This window comes from Anomaloglossus baeobatrachus, chromosome 2 (assembly GCF_048569485.1).
Source record: "Anomaloglossus baeobatrachus isolate aAnoBae1 chromosome 2, aAnoBae1.hap1, whole genome shotgun sequence".
Taxonomy (NCBI): Eukaryota; Metazoa; Chordata; class Amphibia; order Anura; family Aromobatidae; genus Anomaloglossus; species Anomaloglossus baeobatrachus.
In genome coordinates, this window is record NC_134354.1 from 432,775,758 (window position 1) to 432,795,672 (window position 19,915).

The following is a 19,915-nucleotide window of genomic DNA, read 5'->3' on the forward strand; positions in this document are numbered from 1 at the left end:
TAAAATAATTTGAGGCTCAAGCAATATTATTGCGGGGCAAAACATTGTTTTTCATTTTTACGGATCAAAGTTGGAAAATTCTGTGACTCACCTGGGGGTTCAAGGAGGTCATCACACATCTAGATACATTTCTTAAGGGGTCTAGTTTCCAAAATGGCATCACTTGTGGGGGGGTTTCACTATTTAGGCACAGCAGGGTCTCTCCAAATGCAACATGGTGCTCACAGTCTATTCCACCAAAGTATGTGTTCCAAAACATCACTCCTTCCTTTTGGAGCTCGGTAGCGTGTCCGAACGGTAATTTCCCACCACATATGCAGTATCACCGTACTTATGTGAAACTGCACAACATGTTTTGGAGTTCATTTTCTGATGCTCCCTTTGTGGAAATAAAATAATTTGGGGCTCAAGCAATATTTTTGCGGGGAAATTTCTTTTTTTTCATTTTTATGGTTCAAAGTTTGAAAATTCTGTGACCCACCTGGGGGTTCTAGGAGCTCATCACACATCTAGATAAATTTCTTAAGGGGGTTAGTTTTCAAAATGTCATCACTTGTAGGTGGTTTCCACTATTTAGACACATCAGGGGCTCTCCAAGCGCGACATGATGTTTAATAATGATTCTAGACAATTTTGCATTCAAAAAGTCAAATGGTGCTCCTTACCTTCTGATCCCTGCCGTGTGCCAAACTGTAGTTTCCCACAACATATGTGGAATCGGCGTACTCAGGAGAAATTGCACAAGTTGTTCAGTGCATTTTCTCTTGTTACCCTTGTAAAAATAAAACATTTGCAGCTGAAACAACAATTTTGTGGAAAAATGTGGGTTTTTTTTATTTTTACTGCTCAGCATTATAAAATTCTGTGAAGCTCCGGGGTTTCAAGGTGCTCAACACACATCTAAGTAAATTCCTTGAGTGGTCTAGTTTCCAAAATAGGGTCACTTGTGGGGGTTTACACTGCTTAGGCACATCAGGGGCTCTCCAAAAACATGGCGTTCGCTAATGATTCCAGACAATTTTGCTCCTTCCCTACCGAGCCCTGCTGTGTGCCCAAACAGTAGCTGTCCACCACATATGGAGTATCGGCGTACTCAGAAGAAATTTCACAATAAATTATATGGTGCATTTTCTCCTGTTACCCTTGTGAAAATGCAACATTTTTATTATCTTTTGAACGCGGTTTGGACCACTTTCAGGGGTGCAGTTTTTAGAATGGAGTCACTTTTGCGTATTTTTTGTCCCAAAGGCTTCTCAAGCAAAACTCAAACAACCAGCGATCACTCACATAGGTATAGACAAAATGTGCTCAGGAGGAAATAAAAAAAGGGAAGGAAATAATCAAATGACAAGTTTATTTCCACAGAACACCATAGCATACAGCAGTTCACCAGAAGCTGGATCACCATGCACATAGACCGGAATTGCATAAAGCTATTATCGGCATGGAGGAGCATATTCCACCATCTTTTAAAGGGCAGAGGCGGCCATGATAGGTCTCCAGAAACCCATGACCCTAGCAGCAATTCACAGGCCAGCAAAAATTAACTCTTGCTAGGCCGATCACTAGTAAGCACACAACAGGTCGATGCTGTGCGCTAACTAAGCAACTCGAAAGCAGCAGATAGCGCATCAGACTCTGCAGTGTAAAAAGGCTCAGAAGGCGCTATGACACCTGGCGAATTTAGAGCTGAGAGCCGTGTGACATTGTCTAATTCATGACAATCCGTGGCATTCCTTACAACAGAAGTCTTACTCCAATCCCTGACTTTTCAAACACTCCTGATTCACTAAGAGGCGTACCCCTCTTAAAGGGAATCTGTCATCTGGTTTTTGCTACCTCATCTGAGAGCAGCATGATGTTGGGAAAAAGACCCCGAAACCGATGATTTATCGCTTAGTGGATGCATCGGTTCTGACACAATCAGAGTTTTTAGATTTATCAATGCAAGCAAAGAAAAGCTCAGACGCTGCCCCACCCATACCAGGCTCTATGTATGTACAATGTGTATAGACAGTGAGCTACTAATTATAGAAGAAGCATATCGAACTTGGGCTCACGCGCTGCTGTGTCCGAGCAATGATAAGTTCCTGGTGCTAAAACAAACATTGCAAGTAAACAACAGCTCGGACCTTGACATGAGAGGCAACCCTGAATTCTATGTTTTAACCTTTACTGTATTCTGTCTTCAGATTACATAGCAAAAACCTGCTGACAGATTTCCTCTAATGAAACAAAAGCATCTGACTGAAATATGCCCCCCCCCCCATCAACACTGGCATGAACATCGCTGTTGTTGATGAATAGGGGCTCGAGTATGGACTGCATTGTACAGACAGGCACTACATCACGGTTCTTACTTGGACTATAATGTTAACTTGAAGTGCCTGATATAGTGTATATTAGATAGCTGTCAGCCTAATGATCCGACAGCTATTTCCACCAACTCCTGCATGCACAGTCGAGCTGAGTGCTTTTATGTTTTGCTGCCACACCCCTTAGGCTTACCTCCCAGAGAACAAAAGGATCGGTTATTGTATATCCAATGAGGCACATCCTTCTTTCACGTAACATCATCTGCTGAGAAGAGTTGTGAGGTCCTTATACATGTTAGGGCGGCTTTGCAACATCGCCCGTGCGATGTCGGTGGGGTCAAATCGAAAGTGACGCACATCCGGCGTCACTTTCGACATCGTTGTGTGTAAATCCTAGATGATACGATTAACGAGCGCAAAAGTGTCGTTATCGTATCTTCGGTGCAGGCTCCGACTTTTTCATAATTACGCTGCCGCGACAGGTACGATGCTGTTCCTCGTTCCTGCGGCAGCACACATCGCTGTGTGTGATGCTGCAGGAGCGAGGAACATCTCCTTACCTGCCGCCAGCGGCTATACGGAAGGAAGGAGGTGGGCAGGATGTTTACATCCTGCTCATCTCCGCCCCTCCGCCGCTATTGGCCGCCTGCCGTGTGACATCGCTGTGACGCCGCACGGCCCCCCCCTTAGGAAGGAGGCGGGTTGCCGGCCAGAGCGACGGTCGCAGGGCAGGTGAGTGCATGTGAAGCTGGCGTAGTGATAATTTTCGCTACGCCAGCTATCACAAGATATCGTACCTGCGGGGGTGGGGACTATCGCGTGCGACATCGCAGCATCGGCTTGCGATGTCGCAACGTGCAAAGCCCGCCTTAGACTGTCGCTTGAATTGTATGGGGGCCTTAAGCCTGTGTATCCTTTATTTATGCATGTATGTAAAAATTGAGTGTTTGTTCAAATGAGCACTATGGTCAAAAGTATGTTTGGGATCATTGTCTTGTTGGAAAACAAATCTCCATCCCAGTCTCAGGTCTTTTGCAGGTTAAAACAGGTTTTCTTCAAGAATGGTCCTGTATTTTTCTCCATCCATCTTTCCATCAATTTTCACCATCTTCCCTGTCCCTGCTGAAGAAAACCAAGCTCAAACCATGATGCTGCCACCACCATGTTTGACAGTGGGATGGTGTGTTCAGGGTGATGAGCTGTGTTGCTTTTATGCCAAACATATCATTTGGCATTGTGCCCAAATAGTTCAATTTTGGTTTCCTCTGACCAGAGCACCTTCTTCCACATGTTTGGTGTGTCTCCTAGATGGCTTGTGGCAAACTTTAAACAACACTTTTTATAGATATCTTTGAGAAATGGCTTTCTCTTTGCCACTCTTCCATAAAGGCCTGATTTGTGCAGTGTACGACTGATTGTTGTCCTATGGACAGACTCTCCCAGCTCAGCTGTAGATCGCTGCAGTTCATCCAGAGTGATCATGGGCCTCTTGGCTGCATCTCTGATCAGTCTTCTCCTTGTTTGAGATGAAAGTTTGGATGGACGGCCGGGTCTTGGTAGATTTGCAGTGGTATGATACTCCTTCCATTTCAATCGCTTGCACGGTGCTCCTTGGGATGTTTAAAGTTTTATAATTCTTTTTTGTATCCAAATCCGGCTTTAAACTTCTCCACAACAGTATCCTGGACCTGCCTTGTGTGTTCCTTGATCTTCATGATGCTATCTGCGCTTTAGACAGAACACTGAGACTATCACAGAGCAGGTGCATTTATACGCAAACTTGATTACACACAGGTGGCTTATATTTATCATCAGTAGTCATTTAGGACAACATTGGATCATTCAGAGATCCTCAATGAACTTCTGGAGTGAGTTTGCTGCACTGAAAGTAAAGGGCTAGAATAATATTGCACGACCCAATTTTCAGTTATTTATTTTTTAAAAAACTTTAAAATAAGCAATAAACTTCGTTCAACTTTACAATTGTGTCCCTCTTGTTGATTCTTCCCCATAATATTAAAATTTTTATCTTTATGTGTGAAGCCTGAAATGTGGGAAAAGGTTGAAAACTTCAAGGGGACCGAATACTTTCGCAAGGCACTGTATATAAGGCCTCATTCAGACGTCCATGTATTTTCTGGCAAAAAAAAATGGTACTGGTGTTCTCAGTGTTTTGGATCCGAATTTAAATTAGTGTTTGATTAGTGTCAGTTTTTACCATCAGTGTTTCGTCAAAGATTATCTCAATAACAAAGCTTTCCCTATTTTTTGCATGTTAACCTCTTAACGAACAAGGACATACTGGTACGTTCTTGGCCGCCTCCCTCCGGTTACTGTGGGCTTCGGGGCGAGTCAGCAGTATTCCCTGCAAAAATCTGCTGATCTGATCAGCAGACATGTGTGGCTAACAGACAGAGGTGGATCAGAGATTCACCCATGCCTGTTAACCCCTTAGACCGTGCTGTCAAACACTGACAGGGCTATTTAAAGGGCTGGGGTAGGGATGACCCCTTACACTACCGTGACTCACTTCCTATAACAGCCGACAGAGCCTGACACTCACAGGAGATGAACATTTCTGCTGATTAGAGCGTTGCTGCAGCATTGCTCTGATCAGGACAAGCGATCGGACTGTGCAGTGCTCAAGTCCCCTATGGGGGCTGGTAAATAAATAAAAAATGTAAAAAAAAGTCACCTAACAGTTCAATCACTCTTTTTTTGCCCCATTGAAAATAAAACAGTTAAAAATATAAAAGAATACACATATTTGGTATCACCGTGTTCAGAAATGCCTGATCTGTCAAAATGTAAAATAATTAATCTGATTGGTACAAGGCATGACGACAAAAAAATTCCAAACACCAAAATTACGTTGTTTGGTCACTGCAACATTTCTTTAAAAGCAATAACAGGCGATCAGAACAGCGCATCTGACAAAATTATTAGAATTATCATAAATGTATCAATATGTATCATAGAAACATCAGCTCAAGATGAAAAAATAAGAGCCCCAGATCCCGAAAAATGAGAACGCTATGGGTCTCAGAAATTGGTGGCAAAAGCGCTTTTTTTTTTTTTGACAAACTTCTGAATTATTTTTCACCACTTAGATTAAAAGTAAAAGTATGGTATCTACGAACTCGTACCAACCTGATGCATCATACTGACATATCAGTTTTACTATTAGTGAACATGGTGAATAAAAAATCCCCAAAACCATTGTGGAATTTCACTTTATTCACTATTTCTCCACATTTGGAATTTTTCCCGTTTTTCAGTAAACTATATGGTAAAACTAATAGTTTCATTCAAAAGTTAAACTTGTCCCGCAACAAAATAAGCCCTCATAGGGCAAAATTGATGGGAAATTAAAAAAGTTATGACTCTTGGAAAAATGGGAGGAAAAAAACGTAAATGAAAAACAGAAAATTGCCAGCGAGTGAAGGGGTTAATCACGAATAGCACAAACCCATAGAGTTTTCATCCATGCTGTAGTAAAAACGGACTTGTCGCCGTGATTTTTGCAAAGACACACGGTCCACAATAAATATCCCATAAAATTAAAACCTAATCAAATAAATCATAAAATTAATAAATCATAAAATTAAAACCAGATCAAACTGGATTTGAGAACCCATTTACAACATATCATATAGAAAACATTTCTACACTCGTGTAAACAGTTTTTCTACAGCATTTTGAAGCACATGTGTGGGAATGCTTGCCTACTAAACCACAAGAGTATTTGCATGGTTACGCATAGCTGTTGGACAGGAAAGTCTGGCTTATAATCAGTTTTCCATTTCACCCCAAGTATTCAAAAGGGTTGAAAGAGTTGAAGCAATTTAATATAAATGTATGATTCCTGCAGATCATGAGTACAAGGGTCTGTGTACACTTTTTGAATTGATTGATAGTCATGCACCCAGCTAACTCCAATAGTCTTACGGACTATGCCATTCAGTTTGGGACACAGAACTCATGTTATTGTTGTTGTTGTCCTCAATCAACAATGTTGGATAATAGATTAGACTGGTTTGACATATGCCTTTTTTCAAACTTTCTAACTATGAGTGTTACATTAAAATGACATTAACTTGTAACATACGAAGAAGTAACAGGAAATTGGAAAATAATAAACAGCAATTCAGCAACAACAGTGAAAAATGAATACATTTGTATAGATGATTTTCTTAAAAAAAAAAAGCTACCTAAGGCTGTTCAGATCAAGATCATCTGTGTCAAATTCCAGCAATGGCTGTGGGGTATCACTTGGCCCATGGGAGTGGAGGACTGATGAGCTAGAAGAGATCACAGTTGTTTGACCAGAGGGATGGATGGTTTTAAACTGAAACTGAGGTCCCATCCACAATCGTCTATGAGGTCCTGTATGTGTGACGATTTCCACCTGAAATATAAAAAGAAACAACAATGGTGGGACAAAAGCACAATAAAAAATTTAAAAATATATATCAGATATACAAGTTTCTAATATCAAAACTATGTGACATGAATTAAGAGAATAAGTCATTCCTCTAAAATTTCTTATATTCAAATCTGAAAAAAATTAATGACTAGATTGTCAGTATGTTGAATACATAGTAAAACATTTGCACATTATACATTTCAATAATCTTATTGTTCTCCCAAAATGTACATTTCAAGGTTACCATTGTTTATATGGCAAATCATGAGAACAGGGGTAACATCTTGCATCCTGTTAAAACCTTAATTGCTGCTTTTACTGAGTATTCAAACTGAGTAGTAGTAAAGGTAGTTTGTAAGCAGCTTTACGGCTTTTAACCCCTTAACGACCGCGGGCCGTAAAATTACGTCCTAGCGGTCATAACGTTACTGCCCGCGGTCTCCTGGCAGCAGCATGCTGCGATCGGCGCACATCTCAGCTGATTTTCACAGCTGAGATGTGTGCCTGCTAGGCACGAGCAGAATCATTATCTGCTCGTGCCGTTTAACCCCTGTAATGGAGCTGTCAATATGTCACAGCGCCATTATAAACGCGATCGCGGTAAAGATTTACTTACCGCCCGATACCAGAAGTCACGTGACATGATCACGTGACTTCCGATGGTTGTCATGGTAGCACAGGGTCATGTGATGACTCCTGTGCTAGACATGAACTACTTTCACTGTCGCTTTCCACGGAGGCCAGGGAAGCAGTAAGTGCACGTATCTGCTGTTTACAGCTGTGTAGCTGTGGTCAGCAGATAGTGCAGAGCAATCGGATTGCTGATCGCAATAGCCCCCTAGGGGGACTAGTAAAATAAAAAAAAAAGTAAAAAAAAAGTTTTAAAAAATTAAAAAAAAAACAAAAAAACATAAAAGTTCAAATCACCCCCCTTTCGCCCCATTGAAAATTAAAGGGTTAAAAAAATAAAAAATATACACACATTTGGTATCGCCGCGTTCAGAAACGCCCGATCTATCAAAATATAAAATCAATTAATCTGATCAGTAAACGGCGTAGCGGCAAAAAAATTCCAAATGCCAAAATTACGTTTTTTTTGTCGCCACAACTTTTGCGCAAAATGCAATAACAGGCGATCAAAACGTAGCAGCTGCGCAAAAATGGTACCGTTAAAAACGTCAGCTCGAGTCGCAAAAAATAAGCTGTCACTGAGCCATAGATCCCGAAAAATGAGAACGCTACGGATCACGGAATATGGCGTAAAACGTGCGCCACTTTTTTCAGACAAACCTCCGAATTTTTTTTAACCCCTTATATAAAAGTAAACCTATACATGTTTGATGTCTACGAACTCGCACTGACCTGAGGCATCACACCCACACATCAGTTTTACCATATAGTGAACACAGTGAATAAAATATCTCAAAAACAATAGTGCTATAGCACTTTTTTTTTGCAATTTTTCTGCATTTGGAATTTTTTTGCCATTTTCCAGTACACTATATGGTAAAACCTATGGTTTCATTGAAAAGTACAGCTCGTTCCGCAAAAAATGAGCCCTCACATGACCATATTGACTGAAAAATAAAAAAGTTACGTCTCTTAGAAAAAGAATGGCGAAAAAAAAACGGAAAGCGAAAAATCGGCCGGTCGTGAAGGGGTTAAAGTGATAGCAGCTGTGAGTAGGGGACTCAAGCCCAATGGGCCGATGCCCCAAATGTAAACAGTAATTCCTGCCAAAGTCCCCTTTGCCTAGACTGGCATCTCTACTCTACAGTCATGTCGCTGACTTAAAATGTAACCGTCACATGAATTAATATTTCATAAATCAATAGTACACATGAAAATAAGGAACTTTTTAATATATCTTATCAGACAAATTTGCTTCTTTCTCTTCCAGAATTGATACATACGTAGCATATGTACGGTACTTTCCCAGCTATTGGCAGGAGCACGTTCTATGTTTGGGACCATCACTCTGCTTCACAGTCTTTATACATCAGAGACATGCATGGCATATTTGTGGGCTATGTCATAAATAATAACTGGTACAGGTCCCAGATTTTAATATAAATCAACAGAATAAAGTTCTGGTGATCAAAAAAAAAATCTAATCTTTATTTTTATATAGCGCTAACATATTCCGCAGCGCTTTACATACAACAGGAACGCTGTACCCATTGGGGCTCACAATCTAAAGGTGATAATAGAGATACAAAATTGCTGCTCTATTCATTGGAGGTTCTGAGTACAGTATATGCCATGGATTTGACAGTAGACCTTTAAAAAAAGGACAGATCACTTATTTTCTATTTTATTATTATTTATTATTATAGTGACATTTATTCCATGGCGCTTTACATTTGAAAAAGGGACATACATAGACAAGTACATAAATCATGAACACAGACTGGTACTGGAGGAGAGAAGACCCTGCCCATGGGGGCTCACAGTCTACAGGAAGGGTAAGAATACAGTAGGTGGGGGTAGAGCGGGTTGTGCGACGCTATGGTTGACTTAAGGCCCCGTCACACACAGAGATAAATCTTTGGCAGATCTGTGGTTGCAGTGAAATCATGGACATATTGTTCCATTTGTACACAGCCACAAACCTGGCACTGATTTTCCAAAATTTCACTGCAACCACAGATCTGCCGCAGATTTATCTCTGTGTGTAAAGTGGCCTTAAGGGTTACTGCAGGTTGTAGGCTTGTTGGAAGAGATGGGTCTTCAGGTTCCTTTTGAAGGTTTCTACATGTTGAACAAAATTCTATATGCCCTATTCATCAAGACTGGCGTTGTTCTCAGCGGTCTTAATGAGGGGGCATGCCAATTCATAAATCTGGAGCATATGAAAAAGTAGAGTGTGCCCCTAGGTATTAGAAAGATGTGTTGCCCTGCCCCTACTTCACCTATTTTGCTAAAGTTGGAAGAAATTGGCGTTAAAATACCAAAAGTCACAAAATTTAGGAGCACATCCGAATTACACCTACATTTTTCAGCTTTTCAAGGCTTTTACACCTGAATTCTAGCAAGAAAGATTTATGAATCCGGCCCCTATATGTTTATTGGCAGGTTTCAATCTAGTGAACATGGAATATTTGTACAACCTAAAAATCATTACTGTAATATAAATTTACAGAACAATGAAACATCTAAAACATCATCTTATATGTTTCAGTTGTTGTACAAAGTGATAGTAATATTTCTAATTTTGAAACAGCTTCATTATATAATTGAAGGGATGAGAAAAGGAAAATTCTGCTAAACTATTTACCGGCCCTTGGGATTCCTCTACATTTGTTTTTCATTCAGTCTTCCATTTTTTCTCTAACGCTGACACAGCTGAGCAAATATTTTGAAATTTGTAAGGGAATTAAACATTTTTTATTAATCTGTAAAAATTCATAAATGTAACACTGAATGTTAATAAACGTTACTTTAGAAAGTAAACAGGATTGTGGTTTAACACAAGTCAAGTTTTACACAATATTTCACGGCAAACACATGTTCTGTAAAAGCCAATTCTGCAGATATAAAAACAGCAATGAAAAAGTAGCCTGGGGAACATTCTTTGCATTTATGAAAATTAATATAGTCTTTTTTTCCCAGTGGTAGGTTATAACCTAAGTCTATTACTAGCCAACAATAGTAGCTCAGATCACATTGAATAAAGGTGCACGTGTGAAGTACGATTGAACATATCCACCTCTCGTTAACCCACTCATGACTGGATATTTTCCAATTATGCACTTTTGTTTTTTCCTTCTCTTCTTCCAAGAGCCATATCTTTTTTATTTTTCAATCCACATAACTGTGTGAGGGCTTTTTGTTTGTGGGACAAGTTGTACTTTTGAATGACACCATTCATTTTATCATGTGATGCACTGGAAAGCAAAAAAAAAAAAAAGTATGAGCCCCTACATAGCCTCCTATATACAGTATGAGCCCCTACATAGCCTCCTATATACAGTTTGAGCCCTCACCTATCCCCCATTATACAGTATGAGCCCCCACATATCCCCTATATACAGCATGAGACCCCCCACATAGCCCCTATTTACAGGATAAGCCTTCATATAGCCTGCTATACATGATAGGAGTCCATACATAGCTTCCTATATACAGCGTTATCTATCACATATGTCCCTATATACAGTATGAGCACCCACATAGCCTCACATAGAGTGAGCCCTCACATAACTCCTATATACAGTATGTAGCCCCCTAAATACAGTACAAGCCCCCACATAGGCCCCTTATATATGGGTTGAGCTCTCACATAGCATCCTAGATACAGTATGAGCCCCTACATTGTTCACTATACACAGTTTGAGCCCTTACATAGCACTTGTATACAGTATGAGCCTCCACATAGCCCCTATTTACAATATGAGTCCTCAAATAGTCCCCCATATACAATATGAGTGCACACATAGCCCACTATATACAGTGTGAGCCTACACATAGCCCCCTTATATAGAGAGTGAGCCCTCACATAGCCTCCTATATACACTATGAGCCCCCTACAAAGCTCTCTATGGACAGTGTGATGCCTCACATAGCTCCCTATATACAGTATGAGCCCCACATAAGCCCTTATATACAGTATGAACCCTCACATAGCCCCCTTTTATATATTATTAGCCCTCATATAGCTCCTTATATACAGTGTAAGCCCTCACAAAGCTCACTATATACAGTGTGAGCACCCACATAGTGCCTATATACAGTGTGAGCCCTCAAATAGCTTCCTATATAGAGTATGAGCAGCCACATAGCCCCCTATATACAGGAAGAATCACATAGCCTCCTATATATTGTACAGTATTAGCCCCTTCATAGCTCCCTATATACATTGTGAACCCTCACATAGCCCTTATATACAGTACGAGCCCTGTATATACAGGATGAATCACCACGTAGCTCTCTAAATACAGTGTGAGCCCCCATATAACTCCCTTTATACAGGATGATCCCTCACTACCCTTCTAAATACTGGCAAACATCCCATATACACCTAAAAATAACACACATACCTCACTCCTGGTCCCCGTGGCTCCAATTCTTCTTGATGCCGGTGACGTACATTCTTACATAGACTGACGATATCATTGTGCCAGCAAAACACAGGAGACGCAATGGGAGCTCCCTTGTAGCTGTGCTGCCGTCATGTACTGCCGGAAGCAGAGTTCCAGGAAACCTCCCTGCCCAGCTTCGCTCCTGAACGAACAATGCAGGAGCTAAGCACAGCTGACAGCTGAGCTCCTGAAGTAACAACTAGAGACGGTATGTGTGCCACCACTGGCTGATTAACCCCCTAGCTGCCAAAATCAAAAGCGATCGCAGCATTTAGAAGGTTGAGGGAGCTGTGTTGCTGACCTTCGGGGGGGATGGTTCAAGGTGTTCACCACAAATCTAGATACATTACTTGAGGGGTCTAGTTTCCAAAATTGGGTGACTTGTCTACTACTCGATTCCAGAGAATTTTGCATTTCAAAAGTCGAATGGCGTTGCTTCCTGCCAAGCCTTGCCATGCGCCCTAACAGTGGTTTTTTATCGCATATCAGGTATCGGACTAGTGAAGAGAAATTGCACAACAAATTGTCTTTTGCATTTTTTTGCTGTTATTCTAGTGAAAATGCAAACTTTGGGGCTAAAATAACATTTGTGTGGGAAAAAGAAAAATGTTTTAATTTTTTCCTTACACATTGCTTCAGTTCCTGTTAAACATCTAAAGGCTTAATAAACTTCTTGAATGTGGTTTTGAGTGGTTTGAGAGGTGCAGTTTTTAGAAGTGTCACTTTGGGGTATTTTCTATCACACAGACCCCTTTAAGTAACTTCAAATGTGATGCGGTCCCTAAAAAACGGTTTTGAAAACTTTTGGATAAAAATGAGAAATTGCTGATAACGTTTTAATCTTTCTAACTTCCTAACAAAAAAAGATTTATATTTAAAAAATGGTGCTGATGTAAGGTAGACATGTGGGAAATGTTATTTATGAACTATTTTGTGTTTTATAACTATTTGGTTTAAGGGCATAAAACGTCAAAGTTTGAAAATTGTGAAATTTTCGCCAAATTTTTTATGTTTTCATAAATAAACCAAAATTTACCACTATCCTGAAATACAATACAGTATGTCATGAAAAAACAGTCCCAGAATCACTGGGATCCGTTGAAGCGTTCCAGAGTTATTACATGATAAATTGACACAGGTCAGATTTAAAAAATGAGGCTTGGTCATTAACATACAAAGTGGCACGGTCCTTAAGGGGTTAATAAGGTTCATTTTATTCACCACAAAAACAGTACAAATGCAGCAAAAACTAAGCTGTTGCATTTTTGCACATTCTTATTGTTTTCAATGGTGAAAAATTGCTGCAAAAAACGCTGAAAGAGTTCACATGCTGCTTCTTTCAAAAATGCAGCCGTTTCCCACTTATCAGGGAAAAAAAAAACAAGTGTGTGTCTGTGTGTGTGCATGAAATTTATGAAATATCATACTCTTTGCTGGTACTGTAAAAGGGAGCTTTAATTTGCCTAAAACATGAAAAAGGCTGCAAAAAACACAATGTATGAAAATTGCCATAAAAGTATCACTGTCAGTGTTCCGGGATTTCCAGTTTGCTTTTGAAGGATCTTGCCCTTTGTTAACATGCAGTTTTCTGTTCTGTTGCCCTACTTCCTGTTCATCTGTTTAAAAGCCCGCCCCTAAGCTTAGTCTAGTTGCTTGAGTATACTGCTTCCTGTCTACTCCTGCCCTGCTGCTCTTGGTTCCTGATTGTATTTGGATCCTGTTGAAAATTCCCGACACCGTCTCTGGACTCCACCTGGTCTCATCAAGCTGTGCCCTCGCTGGTCCCGGACTCCGTCTGCAGTCACTGGTCGGCACTTCTGCCCGGTCCCTTCCGGTTCATATCCGCTCTAGGACTCACGTTCCACATCACGTACGGACATTTTTGGACTATAACCTGTTGCCCTTTCGTGTACCGGCTGCTGCGCATTTAGGCCTTCTGGGGTGATCACCAGACAGCCCCTGTATAGGGGTTCGCTCCTGGTGGCCTCCCTGGGGGAGTCCGGTGCACGGTCCCGGGAATTCCCCTTGCTCTGAACCTGGCAGGTATATACCGGGTTTATGTTCTTTTCTGTGTACATATTTATTGGTTGCATATTATAAAACTTGTTTGCACCAAGACCCTGTCTCTGGTTGTCATTGCCCTAACGCTATCGAAATCCTCAGTTCATACAATAGTATTACAATCACTTAGGAAGATTGTATTTTACTTAAAACAGCACAGTAAAGGTTTTGTTCACATGAATAGATAATCATTTGAAGAACAGTGATAATCATGAAGAACAATGATAATCATGAAGAACAATGATAATCATGAAGAATGACAAGTATCTTTATGCAGGATGAGAATCTTGAATGAAGTGGTTGAATGGTTTCACTACATCAAACATCATACACTGTGTTCACACGGATAATATAAAGAGTAGGTGTCTTCAACGTTCAAATCCCATGAGTAATACTAATTATTTTGAATAGATGAATTCAAAGTATTGAGCAAACATCTCCTTTGATATTGTACAAAGAAAATGTAAGTGAAATAGTGAAGCAAAAAAAAATTCAATCATCACGAATAAGTATTAGTTTCAATCAGTGGCGTACCGTCAATAGAAGCAGACCATGCCACTGCTACGGGGCCCGTGAGCTGGAGGGGCCTGGAGGGGGCTGCTTGCTGTGTGTGCATTTTAACTTTCATTTTCATGCCCCCGGGGCGTCACCATGCAGCTGATAAAGGCCGCTGGCTGCCAGCACTGATTGTATAGCTGCAGGCTGGCTGCAACACAGAGATGCAGTCTCACCTACACTCACTGCACACTGTGCTCGGCCTGTGCTGAAGAGGAGGGAGTGGCCAGGCAGCTTCCTCTTCGAGTCAGAGAGCTGTCAGAGATGCCAGGAGAAGAACAGCCAATCAGGAGATGGGGGGGAGCTTGTTCAGTACAGTGCGGGAGAAACAAAGATGAACAGGAAAACAGAGTGGAGGAGTAGAGACCATAGAAAAGAGAGAAGAGCAAACAGAGAGCAGAAAAACAGTGAGAAGCAGAGAACATAAGGAATAGAAAGAAAAAGCAGAGGACAGTAGGAGGAGCCAGGAGGACTGACAGGAAGTGCAGCAGTGAGGCCGGAGCCACTAACGATCTCTCACATCACAGGAGCAGGTGAGTATTATCATGTACAAATGTCTGTCTGTTACACTACAGAAAGAAACCGCCCTGTACTGTGCCATCAAGGTGTGTGTTGCCCCTGTGCTGTGCCATCACTGTGTGTGTTGCTTCTGTGCTGTGCCATCACTTTGTGTGTGTGTTTAATTTTGTTTATACTTTCTACCTTTAATTCATTTTTTATCCTGGTATGTATACCCTTACATGTTATACGTTATGTATATTTATACTGTCTCTTTTCATCCTTGTTAATTAGAGTCGCCTTTTTGATGTACCGTTTTATTCACCGTAAGAGTCCAGGACTAGCCTCTTCAACAATCTGACGTTTTCAAGTCTACTGCCTTCAGCTTGTGTTACCATCCCCGAATCCCATGGACGGAAGTTGAATTTTTTCTCTCACTGTTCTTATGCTTAGACATGGACGCTTTATTCACCTGCAACGTAATTTGTGTATTTTGTGCATCATGTTTTCTCCAATGGGAGACCTTTTTGAGGGACGTGTAACAATAATTTTTTTGGGTACCTTTGTACTCTTCCCCTTTTCTGTCCTTATTTAATTTATGTTGTGCCAGTGGATAAGTGATTTCCTCTGTCCCAAAAAAACTGATTTTTCTTTCCATGTTTGACATATGGGGAGTTTCTCTGTTATGTCATTTGGATACATTAGAGTTAATATATAGACAGTTATTATCTCTGATGCTCACTGACGTCCTTATTTTTTGGCGGTCCACTTTGGGGGCCGGCATTCTCCCCTTTTGGTTACGTGTACCTAGGGTAACGTGCCGTCTCCTCACTATGTGTTCTGCTGATAATGGGACTGGTCCGTTTACATCAGTTTATATATATATATATATATATATATATATATATATATGTATTTTTTTTTTTCATCTGCCCTTTATATGACTCGTATTTTACATCTTATAAGTCATATATTATTCAGGGACAGTTCTTGAACACCTCATTGACACAACATACTTCGTATTATTGATAAATAGTTTTATATATTTCTGATTGGTTCCCTATACCTGTATACCTTCCCTTAGTATCTGGTTCCCCCTAACAATGGAGTGGCGATTATTTGAATGATTTGCTAGTGTGACACGTCTCTGTCTCCTTAATAGGGGTGGGCGGGACTATTGGGGTCCCCTCGTTTGCGGTATCCCCTGCTTCATATTAATCCACCCTATGGATGTATTGGATATCACGGAGAGACTTATTTCTTATCTTGCTATCCCCAGCCTGTGTAACTATGGGCGGGACTTCCGGGATTCCCTCTGTCCGTGACGTCTCCTGCTCTGTCAGGCTCTGTGCTGGGTTGGATCGCGTTGTTGCCAGGGTGACGCGTCCGTGACATCACGTGCTCCTTCCACACACAGCCGGAGGGCGGGACGTCCGGACTGCTGGGCACTTCCTGCATTACGTTCTGTATGACACTTACATCTTCAGTTCTTTCACTATATAAATGCAGCACCATGATTGTATTATACTGTGATAAGGTGCATATACTTTATTTTGATGAATGTTTATATACATTATTCTCTGTGCGATTCTCTATTACCATTCATTGGTGCCTGGCCCTATCCATCTTAACAAACACCCTATCAGAATTATGTATGGGAGTTTTTACTTGTTATACCATACCCCTTCCTTTTCCTGTGCCTGTGCACCTGATTGTAATAGCTAATTACTATGGGGCTATTTATATCCACCGGGTATACACTGCCAGTAGGGTTATCTCCTTGAGAAAGCAACAATACCTTCGCGAAATGCGCGTTGGTGGTGATCCTGTTCCTTTTGGGTATGTGCACTCTGTATTGATTATGTATTAGGTGTTGTGCTTGTATTAATTATACTGTATTTTATATGACCTTATTTTCTTGTGTATGAGTCCTTCGGGACCCCGGCATAGTTGTACGCACTTGCACTTTATTGCTTATAAAAAATTTTTTACTGTCTAAATTGACCAGGGTATTCCTGTTGTATTACATCCCTTTACTTTAGGTCTTTCTAATACAGTCTTGAGTAGCCTTACCTCTCCCACGGCTACCAGTGACAGACATATACGGACTGAGTCCCATCATATTATCATATCCTTCTGTCCTGTGTTGTGCCTATATACTCCTTTTGATCTGCCTTACCTTTCCCATGGCTACCAGTGACAGACATATACTGACTGAGTCCTATTGTATTATACTCTTCTGTCTTGTGTTATGCCTCTACATTCTTTATTTGATTGGTCTTATCCTTCCCACGGCTACCAGTGACAGACACATATGGACTGAGTCCCAGTGTATTATATCTTTCTGTCCTGTGTTGTGCCTACGCATACTTTGTAGATTGGCCTTACCTTTTCCACGACTATTAGAGACGGACACGTATGGACACATATGGACTGAGTCCCAGTGTATTATATCTTTCTGTCCTGTGTTGTGCTTATACACCTTTTTGGCCTTATTTTTCCCACGGCTACCAGTGACAGACATATACGGACTGAGTCCCATTATATTATTATATCTTTTTGTCCTGTGCTATGCCTATACATTGACAACCAATGACAATTTTTATACATTCAATACCTTGTGCCCCCCTTGATTTATTGGTAGTTGTTTTTATTGCCTATGCTGTCTTGCGTGTGTCCTATTCATATCAATAAAACTTATTCTTATTGCATATATACTCGTTGTATCTCCTGTTTTTGTATATTGTGCGAGTAGTGCATGCACCCTGTCGGGGTACATACATACCGACAGCGTGCACACCATATGGCTCATTTATTGGGAAGTGTTCTCATAATTCGGATAATATGAAGAGTAGGTGTCTTCAACGTTCAAAAACCATGAGTAATACTAATTATTTTGAATAGATGAATTCAAAGTATTGAGCAAACATCTCCTTTGATATTGTACAAAGAAAATGTAAGTGAAATAGTGAAGCAAAAAAAAATTCAATCATCACGAATAAGTATTAGTTTCAATCAGTGGCGTACCGTCAATAGAGGCAGACCACGCCACTGCTACGGGGCCCGTGAGCTGGAGGGGCCTGGAGGGGGCTGCTTGCTGTGTGTGCATTTTAACTTTCACTTTCAAGCCCCCGGGGCGTCACCAAACAGCTGATAAAGGCCGCTGGGTGCCAGCACTGATTGTATAGATGCAGGCTGGCTGCAACACAGAGATGCAGTCTCACCTACACTCACTGCACACTGTGCTCAGCCTGTGCTGAAGAGGAGGGAGTGGCCAGGCAGCTTCCTCTTCGAGTCAGAGAGCTGTCAGAGATGCCAGGAGAAGAACAGCCAATCAGGAGACGGGGGGAGCTTGTTCAGTACAGTGCGGGAGAAACAAAGATGAACAGGAAAACAGAGTGGAGGACGAGTAGAGACCATAGAAAAGAGAGAAGAGCAAACAGAGAGCAGAAAAACAGTGAGAAGCAGAGAACATAAGGAATAGAAAGAAAAAGCAGGACAGTAGGAGGAGCCAGGAGGACTGACAGGAAGTGCAGCAGTGAGGCCGGAGCCACTAACGATCTCTCACATCACAGGAGCAGGTGAGTATTATCATGTACAAATATCTGTCTGTTACACTACAGAAAGAAACCGCCCTGTACTGTGCCATCAAGGTGTGTGTTGCCCCTGTGCTGTGCCATCACTGTGTGTGTGTGTTGCTTCTGTGCTGTGCCATCACTTTGTGTGTGTGTTGCTCCTGTGCCATCACTGTGTGTGTGTTGCTCCTGTGCTGTGCCATTACTGCGCGTGTGTGTGTTGCCCCTGTGCTGTGCCATCACTCTGTGTGTGTTGCCCCTGTGATGTGCCATCACTTTGTGTGTTGCTCCTGGGCTGTGCCATCACTGTGTGAGTGTGTGTTACTCCTGGGCTCTGCCATCACTGTGTGGGTGTGTGTTGCTCCTGGGCTGTGCCATCACTGTGTGGGCTGTGCCATCACTGTGTGTGTGTGTGTGTGTTGCTCCTGGGCTGTGCCATCACTGTGTGTGTGTGTATGAGTTGCTCCTGTGCTGTGCCATCACTGTGTTTGTGTTATCCCTGTACTTTGCAGAGTTTTACTGTAGTTCCTAAGGCTATAAAGGGGGTCATAATCGTTACCATTATATGGGGGAGACAGACGTGAATATTTATATTGTGTGTGGTGAGGGACACAAAGGAGGACATCGCTACTTTAGGCCAAGTTCACATATTGCAGATTCTTTGGGGATTTGCGGTGTGAACCCACTGGTCTTGGTGCAGTGGACTTTGCTCAGTAACAGGACGGTAGTTATATTCAGATTCTATGTGGTGATATTTTATCATGCAGTGGCAGCATTATTTTGCAATGTATTATTGGCCTTGGTATGGTGGGTGTTGTTCAGTAACACTATGGAGTATGTGTTATTTCTGACTATAACCCGCCCGCAGTAATGTGTATATCACCCTCAGCAACGTGTGACGGCCCCCAGTAGCATGCATGATGATTATTATGTTATTATTTTGTTGTAATTTTTTTTTTTTATTGGAAGGCGGGAGGGGGGGGGGGCATTTAGACTTTTGCTATGTGGCCCCATGATTTCTATGTACGCCCCTGGTTTCAATGATCTTAACTGCTAATGAACTAGTTTCTTCAGATCAACTAAAGCCATACCTATTTAGGTCCTCTAGATGAAAGACTGGTCAAACCAAATACTGATATATATTTACTATTAGGGCTTGCTTCCTTTTGCGTATAACTTGGAAGAGTGCTCTTTGATGTTTTATAGGATAGCATTTGTTCTAATATGGAGTAGATCCTTCTAGCTATTTTTTTCTGAAGCCGAATCAGCGCATACCAATTCAAGTCAATGGGTGTGTGCAAAGCATCAGACTGCACTCAGATGACATATATGCTTTTCCGCACCTGTGATCAGATTCTCGCATACAACAGAATCTGAGCAAAGTGAATGACACTCAGTCCCAGA

The 19,915-nt window shown here is 41.3% G+C and overlaps 1 protein-coding gene across 4 annotated transcripts in view; it reads right to left on the minus strand.

Moving 5' to 3' along the window:
* The window catches only part of BCAS3 (BCAS3 microtubule associated cell migration factor), a 1,792,248-nt gene that overhangs the window by 807,862 nt on the left and 964,471 nt on the right, over positions 1 to 19,915 (minus strand). For all 4 annotated transcript variants that reach the window (XM_075336241.1, XM_075336239.1, XM_075336242.1 and 1 more), the window contains one exon: positions 6,527 to 6,723. In XM_075336241.1, coding sequence (XP_075192356.1) covers positions 6,527 to 6,723 — 197 coding nt within the window. The remainder of the gene's footprint in view (positions 1 to 6,526; positions 6,724 to 19,915) is intronic.